Consider the following 23,738-nt stretch of genomic DNA (forward strand, 5'->3'; position numbering starts at 1 on the left):
GTAGTGGTAAAGAATTATTCACAGACTAACACACATTACAAAGTTATACAACTTTGTAATGTATGTTATGTCTGTAAATGGCCCCCTTCCCCGTGTCCCACCACCCCCACCCGTATACCCGGAAGTGTGGTGCGCTATACTCACCTGTCACGTGCCGACACCAGTCTCCGATCTTCAGCGAGTGACGTCTTCTTCGGGCGGCGAACAGCTCCGACTGTCCCGAATTCCGGCCGCCCTCTGCAGCGTCATCTGATGCTCAGCCGCGATTGGCTGTGCATAACTGTGCTCAGCCAATCGCGGCTGAGAACAGTTGTGACACAGCGGAAGGGGGACGGGCGGCAGCGACTCGGCCGCCCGTCCGAAGATGACGTTTGGAACAAGATGGCGGACGGCCCTCGACACGGATCAGGTAATTTATAATGCACTAACACTTCCGGGTACACGGGTGGGGGTGGTGGGGAACGGGGCGAGACACAGACATAACATACATTTACCAAGTTGTATAACTTTGTATTGTGTGTTATTCTGTGAATAATTTCTGAGCGCCGCACTACCTCTTTAAGTGTAGACTGCTGCTTGTGATCTGGAAACAGACAGCACAGATATATACATATCCCAGACCCCAATATATACACATCGGTGTTGTCAGTTTCCAAAGCTGTACGAATGATACAAAGATCATTCGTGCAGCTCGGATTTGTTGTGCAGTGCAGATGAGCCCCAATCTTGTTTTCAGCCCCCACAGCCAACAAATCTTTTAGTCTTAAAGGAACTTAAAGAAGCAGTTCACAAAAAATATTAATGCCCCCCCCCCCTTGGTAGCCGCTGGCACGTATACTCACCAGATACCACAGTCGATCGGTGTCCCGTGGCCCGGCTTTGTTGCGGTCCCGTGGCGCCATTCAAAGCTGAAGTGTGCACGCACCTGATTTGAACGGCGCCGCGGGACACCGATCAGCTGTGGTGAGTATACGTGCCAACGGCTACCGGGGGGAGAGGTCAATAATAATTTTTTTGTGAACTGCTTCTTTAACCTTGTCTAATGGTGTACACACTATTGCTTCATTAAATAAATAGTGGGCATGCTTAGAGTACATTGCCTGTGTGGCTGCTGCTGCTAGAAAGTACTATCACATAAACGCTTATGTCACCTTGGGGTGATGGAAATATTACAGGTGAATTATTTCCCACTGTGCACACTATCATTCATATTCACATGTGTCACAATGCTGTAACTTGTTCCTAGACTATTGTGGAAAACTTAAAACAGGGCACCGAAGTTTACATGCAGTTTATTGTGCTGGTATCCAGTTTTGTTGGGCCTGCAGAGACATCTGTTTTTAAGGTGTAATGATTAGTATTGAGCGGTCCTGTCAAACTGGGTTTGGCAATGTTACCCGAACGGTCAGCATTTGACTCCAGCCTAGGGCTGCCAGGAGGATACAGCCTATGGCCTAACATCAATAGCCACCGGTATTCAAATGCCGCACATTATAATTTGTTCAACTCTATCCAAAACCCATAACATATAATAATTGGTTCCACACCCCAAAATAATGATTTTTTTATTCTGAATAACATGTAGAACAGATTAAAAAAACGAGAAACAGCTGAATGTCTAAAGTTACTGTACAGTATATCAATCAGCATGTGGTGTATACATGTATAGCAAGTGCATACACCTGAAAAAACAGCAGCAGATGGAGATGCAGATCCCCATAATGCAGTAGCGTAGTACAACAGGCTAGAATAGAAAAGCAGGGCTGCTGTCAGAGGTCTGTGTGATCACATGACAGCAGTGGGGAAGGGGTGTGTTCACTATGGACCAATCAGGAAGTGAGAATCCTAGAGCTGTGCAGGAGCACAGTGACAGAAACGTCTCTATACAGGAATGTGAATGGCTGAGTGTAAGTGCGGGCACATTATAGCAGCAGTGTGTATAGCTGAGTGTAAGTGCAGGCACATTATAGCAAGAATGGAGAGCATGGGAAACACAAGGGCTGACAGACTGAAGGGAGTATGAAGGAATTAGCAGGGCAGATGTGGTCACATAAATGAAGCACTCTGTCTCGGGAGAGAGGGGTTACAGCTATGAAGAGATTACCCCCCTCAGTCCTGTCCCCTGATGCAAGCCCCAGCCTGAAGTGGATCTGCTATGATTTGGAAGGTGAGGGAGACTTCCTGGGTTAGAGTACAGTGCTGTAGACCCCGCTATGCAGACCATGTCCCTTCCCCAATCCCGCTCCCACCCAGTACAGGGAGCTCTTAAACCAAAGCAATGCTCTTAAACAAAGTCACCATTTTGAAAAACTGTGAGCTCTTCTTGCAAAACTATCTTAAACCAAGTTACTCTTAAACCAAGGTACCACTGTATATATGTATCTGCGTTGATATAGCTGAGTGAGGGCTTGTTCTTGCATGACAAGTGGTGATTTATTAGACCTCTTGCACAGTCTAATAAGAAAGCTGGGGGCTTTTTATGGCCCCCAGCTAACTAAAACCACCAACTGATTGCATCACAGAGAAAAAGATACATTGACAAAGGAGACCCCTCCCCCTTCTAGTTGCTGCAGTGAAAAAGTGACCATGGCATCTTAAAGGGATACTCTGGAGATTTTTTTTTCCTTCCAAATCAACTGGTGTTAGTAAGTTACATACATTTGTAATTCACTTCAATTTAAATCTCAAGTATTGAAGTTCTTATCAGCTTCTGGATGTCCTGCAGGAAGTGGTGTATTCTTTCCACTCTGACACAGCGCTCTCTGCTGCCACCTCTGTCCATGTCAGGAATTGTTTAAAGCAGGAGAGTTTTCTATGGGAATTTGCTACGGTTCTGGACAGTTCCTATCATGGACAGAGGTGGCAGTGCAGAGCACTGTCACACTGGAAAAAATACACCACTTCCTGCAGGACATACAGCAGCTGATAAGTACTGGAAGAATTGAGATTTTTAAATAGAAGAAAATTACAAATCTATATTACTTGAAGGCCTTAGGGCCTGTATGCATCTCCGGCTTCGTCCTTTCTGACGTAACCAGGTCCCTTTACTTCAGCCCAGACTGCAGGGTTTTTGTTCCTCGGATGTTATAGGTGAGTCACAGGGTTTAATTTGGCAACACATAATAAGCCTAATAAAAATTCCCAGAACTCTTAGGTTACAGTGTTATTGTTGCACAACTTTTCTTTTTTTATAACTTTTCCGGTGGTTACTCTGGTTGCTTTGCTCGATTTCCCCAAGACCTGACTGGTGCACTGCTATTCTGGAGAGGAAAGAGGAAGGAACCTATGGGCTGGATAGTGCACACGTGTGCTCCTGGAGACATATGTTTCCTTGTGCATTTCTTCTCCTCTAGCTCCATGGCTGCCGGAATTTCTGTGTAGGTAGAGAATGTTGTTGGAGCATTTCATTTAACGAATTTATGTTAAGGAAGTCACTGATTCCATTGTTGCCTAGATTTACGATTCGTAGGAAGCCGTTCTCACTGTAAGAAGACTTTAGGAAAGGCCTTTTTTATAGCTGTAACTCATGCACCTACATGAAGTTATATAGATTTGTAATTTACTTCTATTTAAAATATTCCAGTACTTATCAGCCACTGTATGCCCTGCAGGAAGTGGTGTCTTCCATTTCTGCCCATATCAGGAACTGTCCAGAGCAGGAGAGGTTTTCTATAGGGATTTACTACTGCTCTGGACAGTTCCTTCGTGGCAGCAGAGAGTACTGTGTCAGCCTGGAAAGAATACACCACTTCCTGCAGGACATACAGCAGATGATAAGTACTGGAGGACTTAAGATTTTTAAATAGCTGTAACTTTCGGACATCAGTTGGTATGAAAAAAAATTAATTTCTTTGCCGGAGTTTCCCGTTTAATGTTTAAAACGGCTAGCAGTACTGTATATCCAACCATTGGGCATACTGCTTATTGAAAGGATGGGGGCGTAGATTACAACGCTTTTTTGTGATGTGTTACCTGTGCCCCATAATTTTGGGGTGTCTTGCAAGCACAATGCAGTTTACTTTTCTTTTCTAGCCGTCCTGATGTCATATCTGATTAGGATCACCGTTCACAACAACGGATATGGCATGAACAACATTTACTGCCTCTGTTACAAGTGACAATCCACGGGGTATAATTGATCTGACGTTTCTAAACCCATCAGGATTTCCTGGATAAAATAGGCTGGATTATTCTCTGATGCCTTAAAATCTGTTGTCCGGCAAACTGAAAGCTGATCCGACAACTGTCAGATGTCTGTAGGATATATGCGGATGTAGCAGAGCTGAGTTTGTGATCATTCATACTACTGATGCCATTGGGTGGCGTTTGGAAAGGTGGAGCCGTTCACCTGTACTTGTTTGTATACCTTTTGGCAGATGTTGTGCGGTTGTAAATTTTTCTTTCAAATTAACTGGTGTAAAAAAAATAAAATAAAAAAAGAAATATAAATATATATATATATATATATATATATATATATATATATATATATATATATATATATATATCTGATAGAGAGAGATAATTAGATTTTTTTTTATACTTCTGTTTAAAAAAATCTCCAGTCTTCCAGTACTTATCAGCTGCTGTATGTCCTGCCGGAAGTGGTGTATTCTCTCCAGTATGACACAGTTGTCTCTGCTGCCACCTCTGTCCATGTTAGGAACTGTACAGAGCAGGAGAGGTTTTCTTTGGGGATTTGCTGCTGCTCTGGACAGTTCCTGACAGAGGTAGCAGCAGAGAGCACTTGTGTCAGACTGAAAAGAATGCACCACTTCCTGCAGGACATACAGCAGCTGATAAGTACTATAAGACTTGAGATTTTTAAATAGAACTAAATTACAAATCTATATAACTTTCTGTTGCCAGTTGATTTTTGAAAGAAGAAAAAAAATCCTTATAAATGTATCCTATTCTTACATAGTGATTGAGGAAGAAGCCCCAAGTGCAGGCAGATACATTGAGGAATGTTTCACCTCGAGTACAACTATGTCAACTATTCCAGTGCTGCTCGGAGCCACGTATATATATTGTGTTTTGAGCTCTTCACTCTTCATGGCTTGTCGCGTCCCCTGTCTGTGGCATTTTTTCGTTTCTTCCACCATGTCCGTCCCCCCTCCCATATACCCCCTGTGGCTAGAATGACATCAAGCTGAAGAGATTTCCCCTTGCACAGAGCTCCTCACTAATTAAATTTCCAGGGCCTATATGTCACCTGCAGCTGCTCTTCCATTGTTGGCAGCGCCTCTGCTTGGCAGCTATCTCAGGCTGAGCCTTGTCTCCGGAATAGACGAGCAGCCTCTGCAGCAGAATGGAATAATCCACAATGGATAGCTGCGCAGTGACTCACGTGGACCTCAACTGTGCAGGCAGAGCAGCTCTTTATAGACTCTCTTAGATCTTAACTAGCAGATTATTGCTGCAAGCCGGATCACGCCAGCATCAAGCCTGCCTTTCTGTAACTAGCATCAGAGCTATAGTCTGCTAAGGCTCTCATGTCCTAATACCACTTAACCCATTAGGAACTTTTCTTGGCTGTAGGCAAGCTTCTTACTTGGCTTAAAGGGATAGTTCACCCCAAAAACATTTCTTTCAAATCAACTGGTGCCAGAAAAGCCCAGAGATTTGTTATTTACTTCTATTTAAAAAAAAATTGTCTTCTAGTACTTATCAGCTTCTGTATGTCCTGCAGGAAGTGGTGTATTCTCTCCAGTCTGACAGAGTGCTCTTTGCTGCCTCCTCTGTCCATGTTAGGAACGGTCAAGGGCATTAGCAAATCCCGATAGAAATCCTTTACTAATCTCGAGACTAAAAGAAAACCTGCAAGACATACAGCAGCTGATAAGTACTGGAAGACTTGAGATTTTTTAATAGAAGTAATTTACAAATCTCTGGCAATTTCTGGCACCAGTTCTTTTGAAAGAAAAAAAGTGAACTACCCCTTTAATACCTATGAGTCTTATTACTGGTATGCAGTATAGTACTAACAAACTAAAACCTGTCCCCACCATAGCATTTCCTTAAATTTCTGAAAAACAGGCTAACCTGTCTTCACCGCCGGGGGCCCACGTTCACCCATCCATTCTGCAGTGCCTGACGGAGTGACCCCCACCAGTTCTCCCCTGGAGCATAGAGATCCAGCACTGTAATACAACCTGTTCCTAGTATTATTACATCTGAGCTCCAGCATGTGGTCATCCCATTCTGTGAGCTTGTGTGCTCTTTCACCTTCATACTGAGATGCATACACCTTTTCAAAGTTTGTAGGTTGGACACTAGTGGGTAACGTCTTTTAGATGGCACTTCTGTGTCTATGGGTGGTGCTCGCAGTAGGAACAAAATTCCAGCGGTATTATAAAAGTTCAATCTCGGCACTCACCCTAATGCTTCATACTTTTTTATTATAGAAAAAAAGTCTATTACAAAATAGAAACGGCAACAGGACGTTTCGGCGTCAAGCAGTTGAGGAAGGCTTGACGCCGAAACGTCCTGTTGCTTTTGTATTTTGTGATGGACTTTTTTTCTACAATATAAATTATGAAGCATTATGGTGAGTGCCGAGATTGAATTTTTAGGACACTATGGGGTAGACATTTAAATATCTTACTGCAGGAAATGTGGCATTCTATGGCATTGTCTGTGTAGCTGATCCTGGAGTGTTGGTCCGTCGATGTAATGTGGCTCACTATTACTTGCATTTGTTCACCTTTTTGGAGTGGACTTATTAAATAGACTGGGTGGTTACATCCTTATGGCTTTGGAATGTATGTATTTTTGTGTATGCTATATATGTATATTGTTACAAATGTACTTAAGAAAATGGGGCGTGCTATTCAAACAAAAATGGCGCTCTGCATGCTGAAAGCTTATTAGAGAATTATTGATTGGATACTTCAGTGGTCCAAAAGAAAATCACAATTTAGGCATCCTATCCTCCTCTAGCACCTCAGGCAAAAGGTTAAAGTACTTCGGAGAAAAAAATCTTTCAAATCAACTGTAAGAAAGTTATATAAATTTGTAATTTTACGTTTATTTAAAAATCCCAGGTTTTCCTGTACTTATCAGCTGCTATATGTCCTGCAGGAAAAGGTGTATTCTTTCCAGTCTGAAACAGTGCTCTCTGCTGCCAGGAACTGTCCAGATCAGTAGCAAATCCCCATAGAGAACCTCTACTGCTTTGGACAGTACCTGTCATGGACAGAGGTGGCAGCAAAGAGCACTGTGTCAGACTGGAAAGAATACACCACTTCCTGCAGGACATACGGCAGCTGATAAGTACTTACTGATAAGACTTGCAAATCTGGATAACTTTCTGACACCAGTTGAAAAAAAAAAATCAAACCCATTTAATAAATTGCAAGTGTTGTAAGAAGTTTCTTTTAGATCTCGGTTGAAGGGGGTTTCCTGCAGAATTGATAGATTGTGGTTGGCCACCAAATCTTGGAGCTACAAATCTTTGTCCTGATTCCAGTTGCATGTAGTATATACTAGGTGCTACTTACTGGAGAAGGGCATAGTCATGATATATTCAAGATGCGGAGCCGGAGCTTCTCCTGACATCTCTGGCAGATAAGTGTGCCGTTCCCATGGCTTCCTGGCAGGTCAGTGTCAGGTCATTGCTAAACCGATAAATTATTATATCAGGGGAGGAGGCAGGAAAAGGGTATGAGAGGTGCCGGACATATTGTGCTGGTTCAGAATCCAGGAGGAAAACCTAATGCCCTTCTTTCCTATAGCACAGGCTGAATTGGTCATGTTTTGACTTAGTGTCAGTGTCGTTTAAATTTTTTTTTTTGTTGCAGAAAGCAATAGTAGAGGCGATTTGAAGAAACTTTGTAATTGGGTTTATTAGCCGAAAAATGCATTTTTATCATGAAAAAGCAGTTTTGAAGCTCTCCCACCTGTCTTCATGGTTCTATTATGGAGAGGCGAGGAATGTAGGGAGATGAGGCACCAAAACAGGAGCACAAAGAGTTAATTTACAGCTACATAACAGGGCTATCTCCTCTGAAGTCAGCACTGACCTCTCTGACCTCTGAATACCGGCTTTCACACTGGGCCCACTGTGTAATCCTTTGTTCTCTGCTGGCAACTAATCTCCCTCCTCCCCCCTCCCCTTTCCATAGATTACACAGGGCCCGACTGATGTCAGAGTCGAGTATTTCTGATAATGAGAGAGAGGGGGGGGGGACCTGGGGAAAGTCTTTTTGAATGCAGATAATGGCATATTTGCCTAATAAACCCAATTACAAGGTTTCTTAATATCGTCTGTACTATTGATTTCTGAAAAAAAGAAACATGACAATGACACTTCAAACTTAGTTAATACTGCATTCACATGTTCCGTGTTCTGTATGTGAAACATGGACTGTGAATGCCCGACCCCGACTGTTTCCTCACCCGACATGATGTATCAATATCATGCTGGCAGGAGTAAAACTCTTTGAATTACCGCAGCTCTGTAATGGCTGTAGAAAGATCATGGTTTTATGGTTTTTCCTATTATATTGGAACATAAAGAGCAGAGAACATTCATGTCCCAGCAGTTTTGTAAGAATACCCTGGTGCTTGATAAATACTTTGTTTCTGCATGGGAAGTAGTTCTTTATACAGAAGATGGCGGTGGGAGATGAAGTTGGGGGTAATTTCTGTATAATGTTGAGGGGGTCGTATAGACTGCAGTTGCCTGTAGAAGCTTGCATAGGACGTATTTCTCAATCCTATTGGAGGAAGAACTTGAAAAGCTTTTTAGAACATTGCAAGTAGTGGAAGATGTGATGGCACTTTTATATTTAAAGTATCACTGTTCATTTTTTTTTTTTTTTCAGAAAGTAATAGTACAGGCATTTTAAGAAACTTTGTTGGGTTTATTAGCTGAAAAATGCATTTTTATAATTAAAAAGCAGTTTGAAGCTCTCCCCCCTGTCTTCATGGTTTTCTATGGAGAGGGGAGGGGTGGAAGGAGATGAGGCACCAAAACTGGACAACAAAGAGTTAATTTACAGCTACATCTGAAGTCAGCACTGACCTCTGAATACCGGCTTTCACACTGCTTCCACTGTGTAATACTTTGTTCTCTGCTGGAGACTAATCTCCCTCCTCCCCTTTCCATGGATTACACAGGGCACGTCTGATGTAAAAGAGTCGAGATTTCCTGCTAATGAGCAGTGAAGGAGAGGTGGGGGGACCTGGGAAAAGGCTTTTTGAATGCAGATAATGGCATATTTGCCTAATAAACCCAATTACAGTTTCTTAAAATCGCCTGGACTATTGACTTCTGCAAAAAAAAAAACCACACACAACAGTGATACTTTAAGAAAGTAATCTGCAGAATAGGACAATGGGCTAATGAAGCTGCGTGGAGTTTTTCCACTCCATTGTTTTACCGGATCTGGTCACTCAGGTTGTATGGGGCATTTGGGGGGGGGGGGGGGTAGTTTCTGCCCTGTCCAGCTCTCATTACGCTGTTGTGTTATATTACCATTTGAGTACTATTAGGTTTCTATCTGTATTACTATGTATTAGCACCGTTCGGTAGCCTGATTGGGACATTTGTATCCCTGTACAGTGGGGTGCACACCCCCTTATTTTTGGGTGTCGTACATTGTTTTAAATGTTTTTTCCTTTTTTCTTTTTTTTTTTTCCCCCCCCCCCACAAATAAACTTTGTTATTGCTTCATATTTTGGTGCGCACATTTTCATATACGTGCCCTCTTCTTTTGTATATATTGTCTTGCTAATACACTGCTGTGTTTGTTTGGTTAATGGTTTGTTTCCAAGTGGCAGTGTGTGTGTAGCCAGCACCTTCAGTAAACACGCCGTAATACCGCCCTATCTGTACTGCTGTATCATGACTGCTGCTGCTCCTCCAATGATAACACATTAGGCTGTGTCATGTTCTGTGGTCCCATCAAGAATAACAGTGTCAGACACTATTGCTGTCAAAATTCTAAGCCAGTGGCACCTGTCAGTGCCCATCTGGATCCATCCAACAATGACTCTGTGGCCTTTATTATATACAGCTATGATGGCAGGGGAATATGATTATATGTGTATGTGATATAGAAATGCCTGGTACCAGCTTGGCATGAATAATACAAATATGCATGTTCTGCCTAGTCAGCTATTAGTTGGGTACTTGCGGACTGTCCAGAAGGTATGGCATTGTGGACTATGGCATGCTTCCAGTTTATTGGCCCAAACATAGTCTGCTAGTGGCAATGGTTGGTTTATGTCCCAAACTTATACAGAATCCATAGGTGATTGTGTGGAATCTGCTCCCCCGTTGTTTTCAGTGCAAATTGGCGCCAAAACTGCATCAGAAATCTAAAGCTTGACCCCATAAACACAGCCCTACCATAGATATACAGCAGAATTTCTTTGCATTCTGTGTCTTACATACTACAGTGTTTCTTTGAATATAAGACCTACCCCGAATAAGAAGATCGAGCTTCATTTTGCAGGTCTTTTGGAGTAAGCTTGAAATATAAGCCCTACTCCAAATTTAAATATGGGGGATCAACTACATAGGGGGAGAGAGAGATATACACAGTATGGGGAAAGAACTACAGCAGGGGAAGGAGGTATACAGTATGGGGACTACCTGCACAGGGAGGGATGTATACAGTATGGGGGAACAACTACAGTGGGGGAGGGATGTATACAGTATGGGGACTACCTGCAGAAGGGGGATGTATACCGTATGGGGACTACCTGCAGAGGTGGAGGGATGTATACAGTATGGGGGAACAACTACAGAGGGAGAGGGATGTATACAGTATGGGGACTATATGCAGAGGGGGAGGGAGGTATACAGTATGGGGACTATATGCAGAGGGGGAGGGAGGTATACAGTATGGAGACTACCTGCAGAAGGGGGATGTATACCGTATGGGGACTACCTGCAGAGGTGGAGGGATGTATACAGTATGGGGGAACAACTACAGAGGGAGAGGGAGGTATACAGTATGGGGACTATATGCAGAGGGGGAGGGAGGTATACAGTATGGGGACTATATGCAGAGGGGGAGGGAGGTATACAGTATGGAGACTACCTGCAGAAGGGGGATGTATACCGTATGGGGACTACCTGCAGAGGGGGAGGGATGTATACAGTATGGGGACTACCTGTAGAGGGGGGATGTATACCGTATGGGGACTACCTGCAGAGAGGGGATGTATACAGGATAGGGGAACAACTACAGAGGGGAGGGAGGTATACAGTATGGGGACTATATGCAGAGGGGGAGAGAGGTATACAGTATGGGGACTATATGCAGAGGGGGAGGGAGGTATACAGTATGGGGGAACAACTACAGAGGGGGAGGGGATGTATACAGTATGGGGGAACAACTACAGGGAGGGATGTATACAGGGTGGTGTAACAACTACAGAGGGAGAGGGAGGTATACAGTATGATGGCCAAACAACAGGGTAACTTACAGAATAGGAGCCTAACAACAATGGGACATACATTATGGAGGCTAACTACAATATAGACCGGGGCTGCAGTGTAGGGCCATACTGTGTTTCCCCTAAAAATAAGCCCAAGTATTTCTTTTAAAGTAAAAAATAAGATAAGTCCCTGTCTTATTTCCGGAGAAACCCGGTACCACATACTAGTATGTTTCTGCATTATCCGTTCTTGTTAGGGCCTCTGTTTACCTCAGTCTATATCTTTGTCACCCTTTACCTCACTGCATTGTTTGGCTGAAGGCAGGCAGGTGTTTTCTTAGTGCGCTGTGCAGTTACTAAGGAGGTCCCGTGGGCACTGCAGCTTTCATCACCTCCTGCCCCTCCCCGACTGAGCCGTAACTCACTCAACAAAATCCAAAGAAGCTAGCTACCGAGCTGACCTTGGGGGCATTTCAGAAAAAAAATGGGTGTGTTTAGGTGTGCGATGTGCACTCTCACCATGTCGTCCTCGCACTAGTCAGCGAGCTGCCAGAGGGACAGATGTTGCCAATTTCAAATATACGGAGGGGAAGGCAAATATTGCTAAGCAACCATTTACTTGAGAGAGCATTTTTAGGAGCGCAGCCAAGGGAGTTATGCCTGGGAGCTCAGCGAGCCTTCTCATGGCCCAGCCTGTGCGAGGGAAGAGATTAAAAGTTCTTTCCTGTGAAAGCTACCGTGGAGCCGCCAGGAGCCGGGCTAACCTGTTGACACTGATTAGGACTGACAAGTGGGCCGCTGTGGAGACACAGAAAGCTTTTGGCCATGTAGGAGGGAAGTGAGACATGTTCACAGAGGTAAGCTCTTCTTTCTGACTGATCAGCTGTCAGCGTCTGCCACCAAGGTGCACGCAAGGTGCTCGCCTTTCAACACAAGGGTCTCTCTCTTTTCTTAGCTCTAACTTCCCGGAATTGGCCGCCTGCTGCCGATGCCGCTACCTTTTTTTTTTTTTTTTTTTTTTTTGCTTCTATGAGTGAAACATATGGTAATGAAAAGGCCCAAAAGGCAAATTTAGAAGCAGAGTGTGCTTTTGTGTTACCTGTCACTCCTCCCATGTATAGGGAATACTGGTAGGAACTCACAGGGTGCTTCATTACATTGGGGGAGGGGGGGAGGTAAACAAAAGAAGCTTATACCTGAGGACGTACAGTCTGCGGGGTCCGCTATATACCGCTATCGATGGTTAGATTAAGTGACTCTGTCTGCATTTATGTATATTTATATCTTGTATGACATCTTTTGCGTTTTGTAAGGAAAGTCCCCGGGGGATACACAAAGTCCTTCTTATAGTAATCTCCAGTGGAGCACTATTAGCAGCATGTGCTTCACAATGGCTTACGCTGGCTGCCATACTCTACCTGCACACACATGGACTGTAGGATGTCGCCGACCTAATGGGACATTTTATATACACCATAAATGATATATGTTCCTTTGGTGTCACTGGTCTGTACCAAAAGGCTATTGCTGAAGTCTGTATTGAGTATCTAGATGCTAAAAATGTTGGGTTATTGACACTGTTTGACCACTATTATTGAGCGCAATTCATGAAAGTATCCGGATTCGGCAACGCCTCCGAACCCAAATGCTCTGCGTTTAACTCCCCACGTCTGGGGAGGATGCCGCCCTAGGGAGGCCTGGAAAACCTGGATACAGCCATATGCCGTATCCATTTTTTTCTGGGCTGCCCATGGGCTACCTCACTCTTCTCCAGAAGGTACATGACGAGTGTTCAGGTTCGGAGCAGTTTCTGGACCCAGACACTTTCATGAAGTTCACTCATGAACATTATTTGCCACCCATGCAAGCTCTAAACACAAAGTAATGGGTTCTCGGTATAATGACATCCAGACCATACTGGGAGTTGTAGTACAGGAAGGCTTTTAAAACCTGTAATTGCGTAATGTCAGATTAGATGTTTCTATTGAGCAAGTAATTGCTGTGACGTATCTGCTGCTCTCGTGGTTGCGTCTGTAGTGAAGGGAGTTGCCAACTATCTTTAATGGGTATGTAACATTCTCATGAAACTGGGGATGTTATGGTTTCATAGCTATATTTGTCAGTGTAGTATAACCAATCTGTTCATAGGTTAGTGGCATGCAAGGTGTTTGCCATAAACTGAGTATACAGGAAAGGGTTTTGTAGAGAGAGAGCCAGGTGGATTAACTGGGTAGAAGGGTTGGGGATGGGGGCATGTAAGTGTTAATGGGACGGCATAGAGAAGGATGGGGCACTAGTCCATTCGGGAGATGAGGCCATGCACTCGGTAGATTTATTCAAAGTAGAAGGTAGAAATGACTTCACGTGTGAATCCAAGGTCACCCTGGTGCAACGGACTGGTGTGGAGATGGCTCCTTCATGTCTTGTTTCCCTGCTGGTTGATGCCCTGTTACAGCCTCTAAGCAAAAATGAGGCAGCCCCACCAATCTGTAAACACGTGTCGCTAGATCACGTCTCCATTTGAACAGAGGCATAACATATATTTGTTACTATGGGAAAGAGAGTCACCCAAGTGACTTCTCAGTAAACCTCTGGGACCGCTAGAACAGCTGTGTGGAAGAAGACATGTACACCAACAACCGAGTGTAATGTAGAACTATTCTATACATTGTGAAGCCATTGCTTGTGGGAAGATTTAGAATAGAATTTAGATTTCTGGAGCTACCAAGAGCTGCGGAGCCACAAGCATGGAGCTGGGCATTCACACGTGTCTTCATGACCCTTGCTTGGGTAGTACACAAGATTGCAATATACCCCCAATGACGGTCATGGTTTTTCCTTTGGAGAAGTTCTCCCGCTAAGGCTACATTCACACAGAGCAAAAGGGGCGGATTACGCGAGGAAATATTTCCGCCTGAAATCAACTGACGCTGAATTCCGAGCAGAATATAAGCAGAATGCAAGCAGAATCCCTGCGTATTCCGCTAGGAAAGTGTTCAGCTCGTAATCAGCTCTTGACAAATTCAGCGAGGAATCCGCGCTGAATCCGCATGCATTCAGCGCTGAAATTCAGCGAGCATTTGGCGAGTAAACTAGACTATACCAGAATATATACTAGAATCCTCCCCCCCCCCTTTTTTCCCCATTTCCGCGCTGATTCAGTGCGTAATTTCCGCTTGTATTACGCTTGTATTCCTCGCTGAAACAGAAAATGAGAGCCCCATTGATTTGTATAGGCTTCCGCTAGCGGAAGAATGAACATGTTCATTCTTCATGCGGAAAGCGGATTAGTTCAGTGCAGAAATTCCACCGTGTGAACTGCAGAGCAGAATTTCCATTCAACACAATGGAAATTAGCTCTGCACCTATTTTAACGGCTGAAATTTCAGCGCTGATTCAGCGCAGAAATTCAGCTGCTTTTGCTCTGTGTGAACGAGCCCTAAGGCTTAAGGAGTAGAATAGTTCTGTTTGGAAAAGTACACTGCCTTGCCGACAGGTTGTCAGGATGGCCGAGCGGTCTAAGGCGCTGCGTTCAGGTCGCAGTCTCCTCTGGAGGCGTGCGTTCGAATCCCACTTTTTTCTTGAGAGCACTGTCCCTTCAGTAGTCAGTGAGGATCTCGCCAGTTTAAGGATTTAAGAAGGAACATTTTAGCTTCCTGGGCAGCTGAGGCATTTTTGACACTTGTGCCTCTTTGTTGTCTTCTGCTAGGCAAAAGTTTGGTTTCCTCTTAAAGTAAAAGCTAGGGGGAAAAAAATGTGAAAGTTGTGAGAATCTCAGGTTTTTGTAATGTCGGCATAATATATATGCGTATAAATCGTTTCAGAAAGCATGATAGACTGACCTCTAAAACCTTAAGGTCTAGCCAAACCATCAAACCCTATATTATATGACATTGTTGGTACTTCTAGAGGTTCCGGTTATGTTCATTGCAGGCGCGTGCTTCTCTCCAATGGTTGGCTAAGAAGGTAGTTCCTGTATGAAATGTCTTAGAAGCCAGGACAGAGGTCTGTAGCCGGGACCAGGTGCTCCATTGCTGGCCGTGCACTGCAGCTCAAACCACTTGTCATAAAACCCTCCCAGATGAAAATTGTGGCTTCATAGAACACTCCTCAAACAAACATAAGTAAATACTTTCCCTTTGACGAATCTAATCTGCTGAAATGTCCCTATTTCGTATGGGGCGCGGAGGAAGAACGTAAGTTTCTTATCTTAATTCTTCTCGCTGTTTCTGTGACATTTTTAGTTACATTCCTAGGCTGCTAATGTGGTTTGGTGCATAGAGGGCTGAACTACCAGCCCCAGTACACCTATCTGCCCCCGACTGGCCTACCCCTCCTAATGAATGAGTGGGGTTGGCTGGATCGGTGCACTGGGGGTGGTAGTCCTGCCCCCAGTGCACCAAACCACCTTACTAACCTAGGGATTTAACTACAAACTCCACGGAAACAGCACAGAGAGTGAAGGTTTAGATACTTCTAACCTAAGTCTTTCTTTTTAATTCCTTAATTCCTTTTATTTGTATAGCGCACACAGATTCCGCAGCACTTTACATACTTTGGCCAATTATTGCTCCTTGTATGTTTCGGGTGTGGGAGGAATGCGGAGTACCCGGAGGAAACCCGCGAAAACACAGAGAGAACATATAAAACTCTTTGCAGATGTTGCCCTTGGTGGGATTTGAACCCAGGACCCCAGCGCTGCAAGGCTACAGTGCTAACCACTGAGCCACCGTGCTGCCCAAAAATTGCCTGCCAGATCGGGCAGATATCCTGCATGTAATAGAGCAAGCGATCAGCAGGCGAGCAAGCTCTTTGGCCGTTTGCTGTCTTTTAACCTGTCAAAATAATAATCCTCCATTGGCCCCACATCTTGTAACAAGATGTGCAGCCCATGGCCGAATAAAGGAAAATCGCTAGGGATGTTTGTGCTGCCCTGGCCACATGATTATCGAGCCGGCTAATAGGCTCTTGAAGTGAGTTACCATCTAGCAGATCGGTGGTCACTCACTGTTGGGTCGTCTAATCCTAAACAATGATTGTCGTTCTAGATGATTGCCCCAATAGTGACCGGTCCATCACTTTCTGGTCTCTGCCTGTTATAAGGAATTGCATTTTCAGCCATTGAACAGAGCCTGAACAATGAATCTCTTTGAGGATCAAGGCTTGCAAAGTTCTTTTAGAATATACCAAAAACAGTACTCTGACCCAGATGTATAATCAAGTTGGGGTTGCACACATTACCGCCATGGTGTGTTTGTATCCATGGATACCCAAACTTCAGGCCGCAGAGTGAAATTCACCAACGAACTTTGTGACAGGTGGGCTTTAAAGGTTTTTTACTGGGCAATATGGACTGGAGCTATCCACAGTGTAGTGGTCTGAGCTGCAGTTAGTTTGCCACTACTACACAGTGAATGGAGCCAGCTGCCTCCTGTCCCATTCACTGTGTAGTGTGGGTGCAGAACAGCTGATCAATGAGGGAGAGTGCCGGTGTCAGTAGTCTGTCAATCAGATAACTTATTAGTCTATTCTGCCTGGGAAACCCTTTTAAAGGCCGTATTACACCAATCGATTATCGCCCGTATCTGGCCGATTATTGCCTGTTATGGCCGACAATCGCTTAGTGTCAGCCATAGTGTGCTCCTGTTAAAAGGCATTAATCAGCCAACCTGCACAATGTTGGCTGATGTTTTTCTGTCAACACGTTGAAATATTTTTAAACGATAAGATCGTTTGAGGAGCCCCTCCCGCAACTCCCCCGCCCCGCTCTGACCCGCTCGCTGTCAGTGCATGTAATAGCCCTGCTACACCAAAGGCCCTGTTACACCAACAGATCTGACGACAGATTATCTGCCAAGCATTTGAAGCCAAACTCAGGAGTGGATTTGAAAAGAGGAGAAATCTCAGTCTTTCCTTTATGACCTGTTCTCTATTTATAGTCTGTTCCTGGGTTTGGTTCAAATCTTTGGCAGATAATCTGTCATCAGATCTGTTCAGATCTGTCATCAGATCTGTTCCTGGTCCCCAGCTTGCAGGCACTTCACAGGCCTTTGACTTTGCCGGGCCCGGCGCCCAGCAACATCTCCTCTATATCCCATACGCCTTCGGCAGCAGGGAAGCAGACCCTCTCCTAGCCTGTTGACATCTTCTGTCTCATCTTTGGTGTCTTCTGGATGGGGGAGGTCAGTTCTGTGAAGTTGGATGCTGAGCTGCTCCTGGCTGTGCGGTCTGCTGGGGGAATTTCCCCGCTCCTGGCATCATATTGATACCTCATGCCACACGGGGAAAGATTCCACTACAGGGCTTTCCTATCCGTATTGTCTGTGTTTCACTGACCGTGATAATAAGGCCTTAGGTTTTCAGCCCCATAGCAGTGTCGTATTTTAAACAATGTATACATTACTAGACAATGTTTGTTTGTTTGTTGTTGTTTTTTTTTATTAACTACACTATTAGAAATTTTTTTGCATGGAACAGATTGTGAAAGATTTCCATTTTTCTCTATATACTCTTAAGTCCTATAAAATGAATTGTTATCCTCCTCAAAATAAAATAACAAAGCCTGTGCATCATGAAAAGGAAGTTTGAAAGAGTCCAAGTCCTTTTACATTATCAGATATCTGGCTGTTAAAAGTACTAATCAACTCTATAAATTCGGTATTGCTTGTTTAAAAACATCCTAGGCCATGGGTCTCCAAACTGCGGCCCTCCAGCTGTTGCAAAACTACATTTCCCATCATGCCTGGACAGCCAAATCCAAAGCTTTAGCTGTCCGGGCATGATGGGAGTTGTAGTTTTGCAACAGCTGGAGGGACGCAGTTTGGAGACCCATGCCCTAGGCCAATAAGTGTCAGAGAACGACTGTTCACTTTTAGCAGCATGTTCCATGTTTACACAGGTAGATTTGCTGCCAACCAATGATGATCTAATCACTGTGCCCTTACATGTCAAATACTCCTAAAGCTCCCGGGTCTTGAGACGTTTGAGATGCTCCTGTGTGTTTTAAGAGTGTAAGTTAGGGTCCCTTTACACAGGCCGACATGGGCACGTGCAAGGATGCAAACGAGCACAGATCAGCAAGATCCACACTTTTTTGCAAGTTCCTTTACACGGCAAATCAAGTGGCCGGGACGAACAAATGATTCTTGCTCTCTGGCAGATTCAGCCAGACCTGAACTGAATAGCTGGGGGCAGGATGCCGGATCACACAGCAGCGCACTAGGTATGTGTGCAGTGCTTCATCTGGAAACTGACTGCATGGATATATGCATATCTGTGCTGTCGGCTTCCCTATGCTACTGGCAGACATCCCCTGTTCACACAGGGAGATATCTGGCTGATAGTGATAAATTTAAAAGCAGGCTCCAAAGATGCGATCAGCCGAGGATCGGGGGGTTTCCCGCTGATCGCTGTCACTTTTACACAGGCTGATTTATTTGTTGTAGGAGCGTCTCTAGCAACCCTCCCGGACGATAATCGATCCGCATAAAAGGCTGTCAAAGGGTTACAACATTGAAAAGCTTTTTCCCAGTAATTGAAACACATGACAAAGTTATATAACTTTGTAATATGCTTCAATTACCTACCTGCCCTCCTTCCCTATATTTTTTCCCCTCCAACCCCCACCAGGAAGTGAATTAAACTCATTCTTACCTAATGACTGTTGACCCCAGGCTGCTCTGTGGCAGCCATTTTATGACAATGACCTCATCAAGAGGGAGGCTGGTTTAAGCCCTCTTAGGCCAGCCTCCCTTTGTCAGATGACTCAGGTTGCTCATCTCTGATTGGCTGAGCAAGCTGTAAGCCATCTAAAAGTTCTTCAGAGTCAGTTAGACGTCACAGGAGACAAAGTGCATCATGGGAAACCCCAAAACAGAAAGCTGTGCCTATGCAGATGATGTCATTGTCACAAAATGGCTGCCACAGAACAGCCTGGGGTCAACAGTCATTAGGTAATAATGAGTTTACTTCACTTCCTGGTAGGAGATTGAGGGGGGGGAAAGATAGGGAAGAGAGGCAGATAGGTGATTGAAGCATATTACAAAGTTATATAACTTTGTAATGTGTTTCAATTTCTGGGAAAAAGCTTTTCGCTGGAGTACCCCTTTAAGTTAGCCTTATTTTATTTCTGTAGGCCAAGAAGGAAAATGTCAAAGGCCGACTAAACTTCCCGGAGCTCGCTTTATCGCAGCTTTCAGCGTATGAAGTGTTGGAGTTTGTACACTTTTTAGAACAGCATAACACTGCGCACTCATTTTCAAGGGCACATCTGTACTGATAACACTTGTAGAGATGGGATTCTGTTTCTACTCTATCCACACAAAAAAAAAAAAAAAAAAAATCAAGAGCACTAAAGCCATTTCTTTTGGCAGATCCCGTCCTTTTCCATTTTGCAAAGCTGGCAGTCACTCTTACTTTTTAACACTAGAGTAGACTACTGCAAAAAGGGAAAAAAAAAATATACTACACCCCCATGAAGGTCTACATTTTATTTCATGATGGAAATGTAAATACGGCCTTGTGTATTATGGAAACGGCCCAAAAAAGATCATTTTGCACTTTGCCCTGAAGGTGAATCAATAGAACTTGGAACAAAACAAACCAGTTTCTTCCCTCTGCTGCAGCGCTTAACATCGTAAAGGGCCAGACACCTAAAAACATCCGACCTTTCCTATCGATATGGGATCACTGGAAGTCATCAATGTTTAAGCAAGTTTAAAATAATTTTATTTAGAAGCACAGGAGTAGCTGGAGCTTTGTTTCGGAACAGTTCATTTAGTTGCATGGTATTTTCTAGTTGGCAACATGCCCTATGTTGATGGGTTGAGCCAATTGTCAAATGTGTATGGTGGTCCTCTGACAGATGTCAGGGAAGAGAAGGTTCAGGCATGTTGGATCTAAATTTCCTGATCCTTTTTGTTCTCTGGAAGATAAGATGTGCTGTATCCATGTTTTGCTGGACTATCCAGGACTGCATCCAACTTCTTCAACCACCAGTATTCAAATGCCGAACAATCGGACTCTAGCAAGGGTTGAACATGATTTTACTGCAATTTTTTTTTTAAATTGCGTAACACAAGTCTCCTGAGGGTGGAAAGCGGATCTGTGAACGGCAGAGTGGAAATCACATTGAACTCAATGGGAAATTGCTCTGCAACTATTTTTCAGGCAGAATTTTAAGCGGAATAGGTGAAAAATTAGGCGCAGATTCCACTTGAAATTCCTAGTCTTTTTTGCTCAGTGTGAACAAGCCCTAAGACGATAACGGGACTGTGGTGGGGGCAATGTCATTTGTAGACTGATTTTTAAATCTTTTCCTCTGTCTGCTGTGATCCATTAATCGTACATGTTGAAATCGCAAAACCGTGATCTGCCTCTTGGTTCAGGCATATCTGAGCCATTGCAAACTTCTCTATACCTAGGCTTTGCTGGAGCCATTTATCTCTATTTACATAGTGCTCCAGTAAAGTGTAGGTGCAGCCCTGAAGGAAAGGCATCATCAGAAAGTGACCTAGTTTATGACTTTTTATATATTTTTTTTAATATTTGGTGTTTTTAGCACAGATCCCACAGAAGCCAATGAGTCGTCTCCAATCTACAGGCTTCGTATCTTCCCGCTAACGTTAATCATTCATCGCTTTCCTAGGTTTCATTTGTTGCTTGTTCCTAAGGAAAATCTGTTTTCAGATCTATAGATGCTTATTATGGGTTTTTATTATAGGGTATAGTGTCCCAGAGTGTTCACGCCCGACCTGAACCCTCTGCACTGCACTTACTTAAATGTTTGGTACAGAGACTATATGTTCTTATCTATTGCTTTGTAACACGTCTCGCCTGCCTCAGGACTGCTGGTCTTTATATGGAGGTTCACTGTTCTATTTTGCGCTAGAATTGATACGCTTGCATCCGTTCCAATGTTTGGCGATGTGATAAGTTATTTATGGCTCATTGGTAGTTCAGGTTCGTCAACGCTCTCCGAACCTGAACGTTTGCCGATTGACTCCCAGTGGCTGGAGATGTTGGATGCTGCCCATGGATACAGCCATAGGTCATACACTGTATCCATGTTCTTCTGGCAACATTCATCTTTTCCACATCTCCATTTTGCATTTAAAAGGGGCTTCCTCTGATGGAAGACCTTACATTAACATATCTGACTGCAGAATTCAGATGTTTCCAAGGACATCACTTCAAGGGATACATTACGTAGCATCTATGAATAAGAATGTAGGACATGATGTAACTTGCAAACCATACAAAATAAATAAAGTATTTGCACAACTATTTACACTATGCGTAAACTGAAACTGTGAAATGCTTTCTAAAGTGGAGTGACACTTTAATGTGAGATTTCCGAGCGGAGTAGATCATGTGTTTATAGAAAACAACGCTTGCTTTTAAAGTGGATCTGTCATCGGGACACGTTGCCGCAGGGTAGCATATTATAATAAGTCTTCTGGGCTATTATATCAACCACTACAAAAATATATTGTGCCGTACAGTGAAGCAGTAAAGACAATACAGCGGCGTGTTCTGAGATATGAGTCTGCTATACTTTACTTCATTTAAAAATGTTAATGTTTTTTAATGTATATACATACTTGTATGGACTGGCATCAGTAAGGGGGCTACAGGAACTGCAGGGCTAAGATAGCAGAAGGGGGGCCAGTCAATGGAAGTATATACGTACATGAAAAACTATACATTTTTTTTTTTTTTTTAAAACAAGCCTATTATATTACAAAGTAAAATATAGTGCCCAGACAACCCCTGTGGAAAGTGGTGGAAACAAACTTTCAGCAATTCCATAGTAATGGCTTTCTTAAAAGGGAACTCCACATAAGGAAAACTTGTTTTCTATTACATTATAGAGAAACACCTATATAACTTTTATTACCACATCTGTGCAGTTCTGACACACTGGTAACTGATAGAAATCCAGGAAGTGAAGAAAAATGGCCTCTGTGCCAATCCACATTGTCTCCTGCTACCTCTCCTCTCCCACCTTAGGAGACAAAGATTCCATGCTTCTGTCTCACATTGTTTGTGTTTGCTGAGCACAGGCTGATGATGCAGACAGGGGGCAAAACTCTCCAGTGAAATTAGGACTGTGTTCACACATGTTGGAGTTTTATTGCAGTACTTCAGCGTATTTACAAAAATGATGCGGTTACACAATTAAATGATGTTAAATGGCACAGAGGATCAGAACCGGCGCTAATCCTACCTGCCCAAAAACGAGGCTGTGTGGTGTTATAGGTAGTAACATTGTGCTGTGGGGGTAGGACTACAATGAAATGATAAAGTACTGCAAATAATTCAGTGGCACAATGAAACTGCAATGTGTGAACACAGCCTAGATGTTCTGCAGCAGATTTGGGCAGGGAATGTGCAGGGTGGAGGACTGTGAACAGCTAAGGGAAAGCATTACACTCTGGAACCTGTAGTGCTGTGTACAACTGCTCAACCAGGAAGTACAGCCACACAACACAGAACAAACCCCTCCAAAACATATAGATTTTTGATTGTTGCAAAACTGGTATAGATAGGTAAGTAATGCTATTTGCACGATGTCGGCTGATCCTTGTCTTTCAACATGTTGAAAGATTTTTGAATGATAACGACAGTCGGTTGCCGTGTAATAGGAGCAGCGGCAGACCTCCGCTATCTCCTATGGGCTCCCTGAACAATCTTAAGATCATCAGGGAAGCCCCTAGTGCATCTTCCCGCAACCCCCTGCTCTGACCCCCTCACTGTCGGAGTGTGTAATAGCACTGGCAGCGAGCAGGAAAAGAGGAGCAAGAGATCGCTGATCTGACTGGTCGGCGTTCCCTTGCTCCTCACCATTGACCCATGTAGTAAGGGCTTAACACTGAGCAATAATCTGCCGAATCAGGACGGTTATTACTCGGTGTAATGAAGACAACAATCAGCCAAATCATTGGCTTATTGTGTCTTTTTGGTCCCGACCTAAAATCATCGGTCGCCAACTGCACATCGCAACATGTACTGTAACAGCGATGTGCGGCTGATGACTGTGTAAAGAAAATAATAAAGGATATATGTTACCTCTCCACTCTCTCCGATGTGCCTTCTTCCCACTCTCCGCATCCGCCGATTCAACCTCAGAGCCGGTCTTTGAAGTGACAGGCCGCTCACAGAGCCGTCCTGGCCATTTCAGAACTCGTATCTGAGGTTGCACCGTTGGCTGCAGGTAGAAGCTAGGAAGCCATTGGAAAGCGTGGAGAGGCCATGTATATACTTTATTATTTTCCAGTTTACATTACTACTCGGGCTGTGTTCTCCAGCCCTAAGTGATTGCAAACAAGACTGGAATATACACA

The 23,738-nt window shown here is 43.9% G+C and overlaps 1 protein-coding gene across 3 annotated transcripts in view; it reads left to right on the top strand.

The window, feature by feature from the left end:
• AFF1 (ALF transcription elongation factor 1) overlaps positions 1 to 23,738 on the top strand; it is a 77,778-nt gene that overhangs the window by 24,047 nt on the left and 29,993 nt on the right. Inside the window, exon 1 of one of the 3 annotated variants that reach the window (XM_069978230.1) lies at positions 11,856 to 12,251. The exons of the other annotated variants lie outside the window; for them this stretch is intronic. Within the exon in view, the coding sequence (XP_069834331.1) occupies positions 12,240 to 12,251 (12 nt within the window). The 5' untranslated portion in view covers positions 11,856 to 12,239. Of the gene's footprint in view, positions 1 to 11,855; positions 12,252 to 23,738 lie in introns of those variants that run through there. 3 annotated transcript variants of the gene reach the window in all.

This window comes from Dendropsophus ebraccatus, chromosome 7 (genome assembly GCF_027789765.1).
Source record: "Dendropsophus ebraccatus isolate aDenEbr1 chromosome 7, aDenEbr1.pat, whole genome shotgun sequence".
Taxonomy (NCBI): Eukaryota; Metazoa; Chordata; class Amphibia; order Anura; family Hylidae; genus Dendropsophus; species Dendropsophus ebraccatus.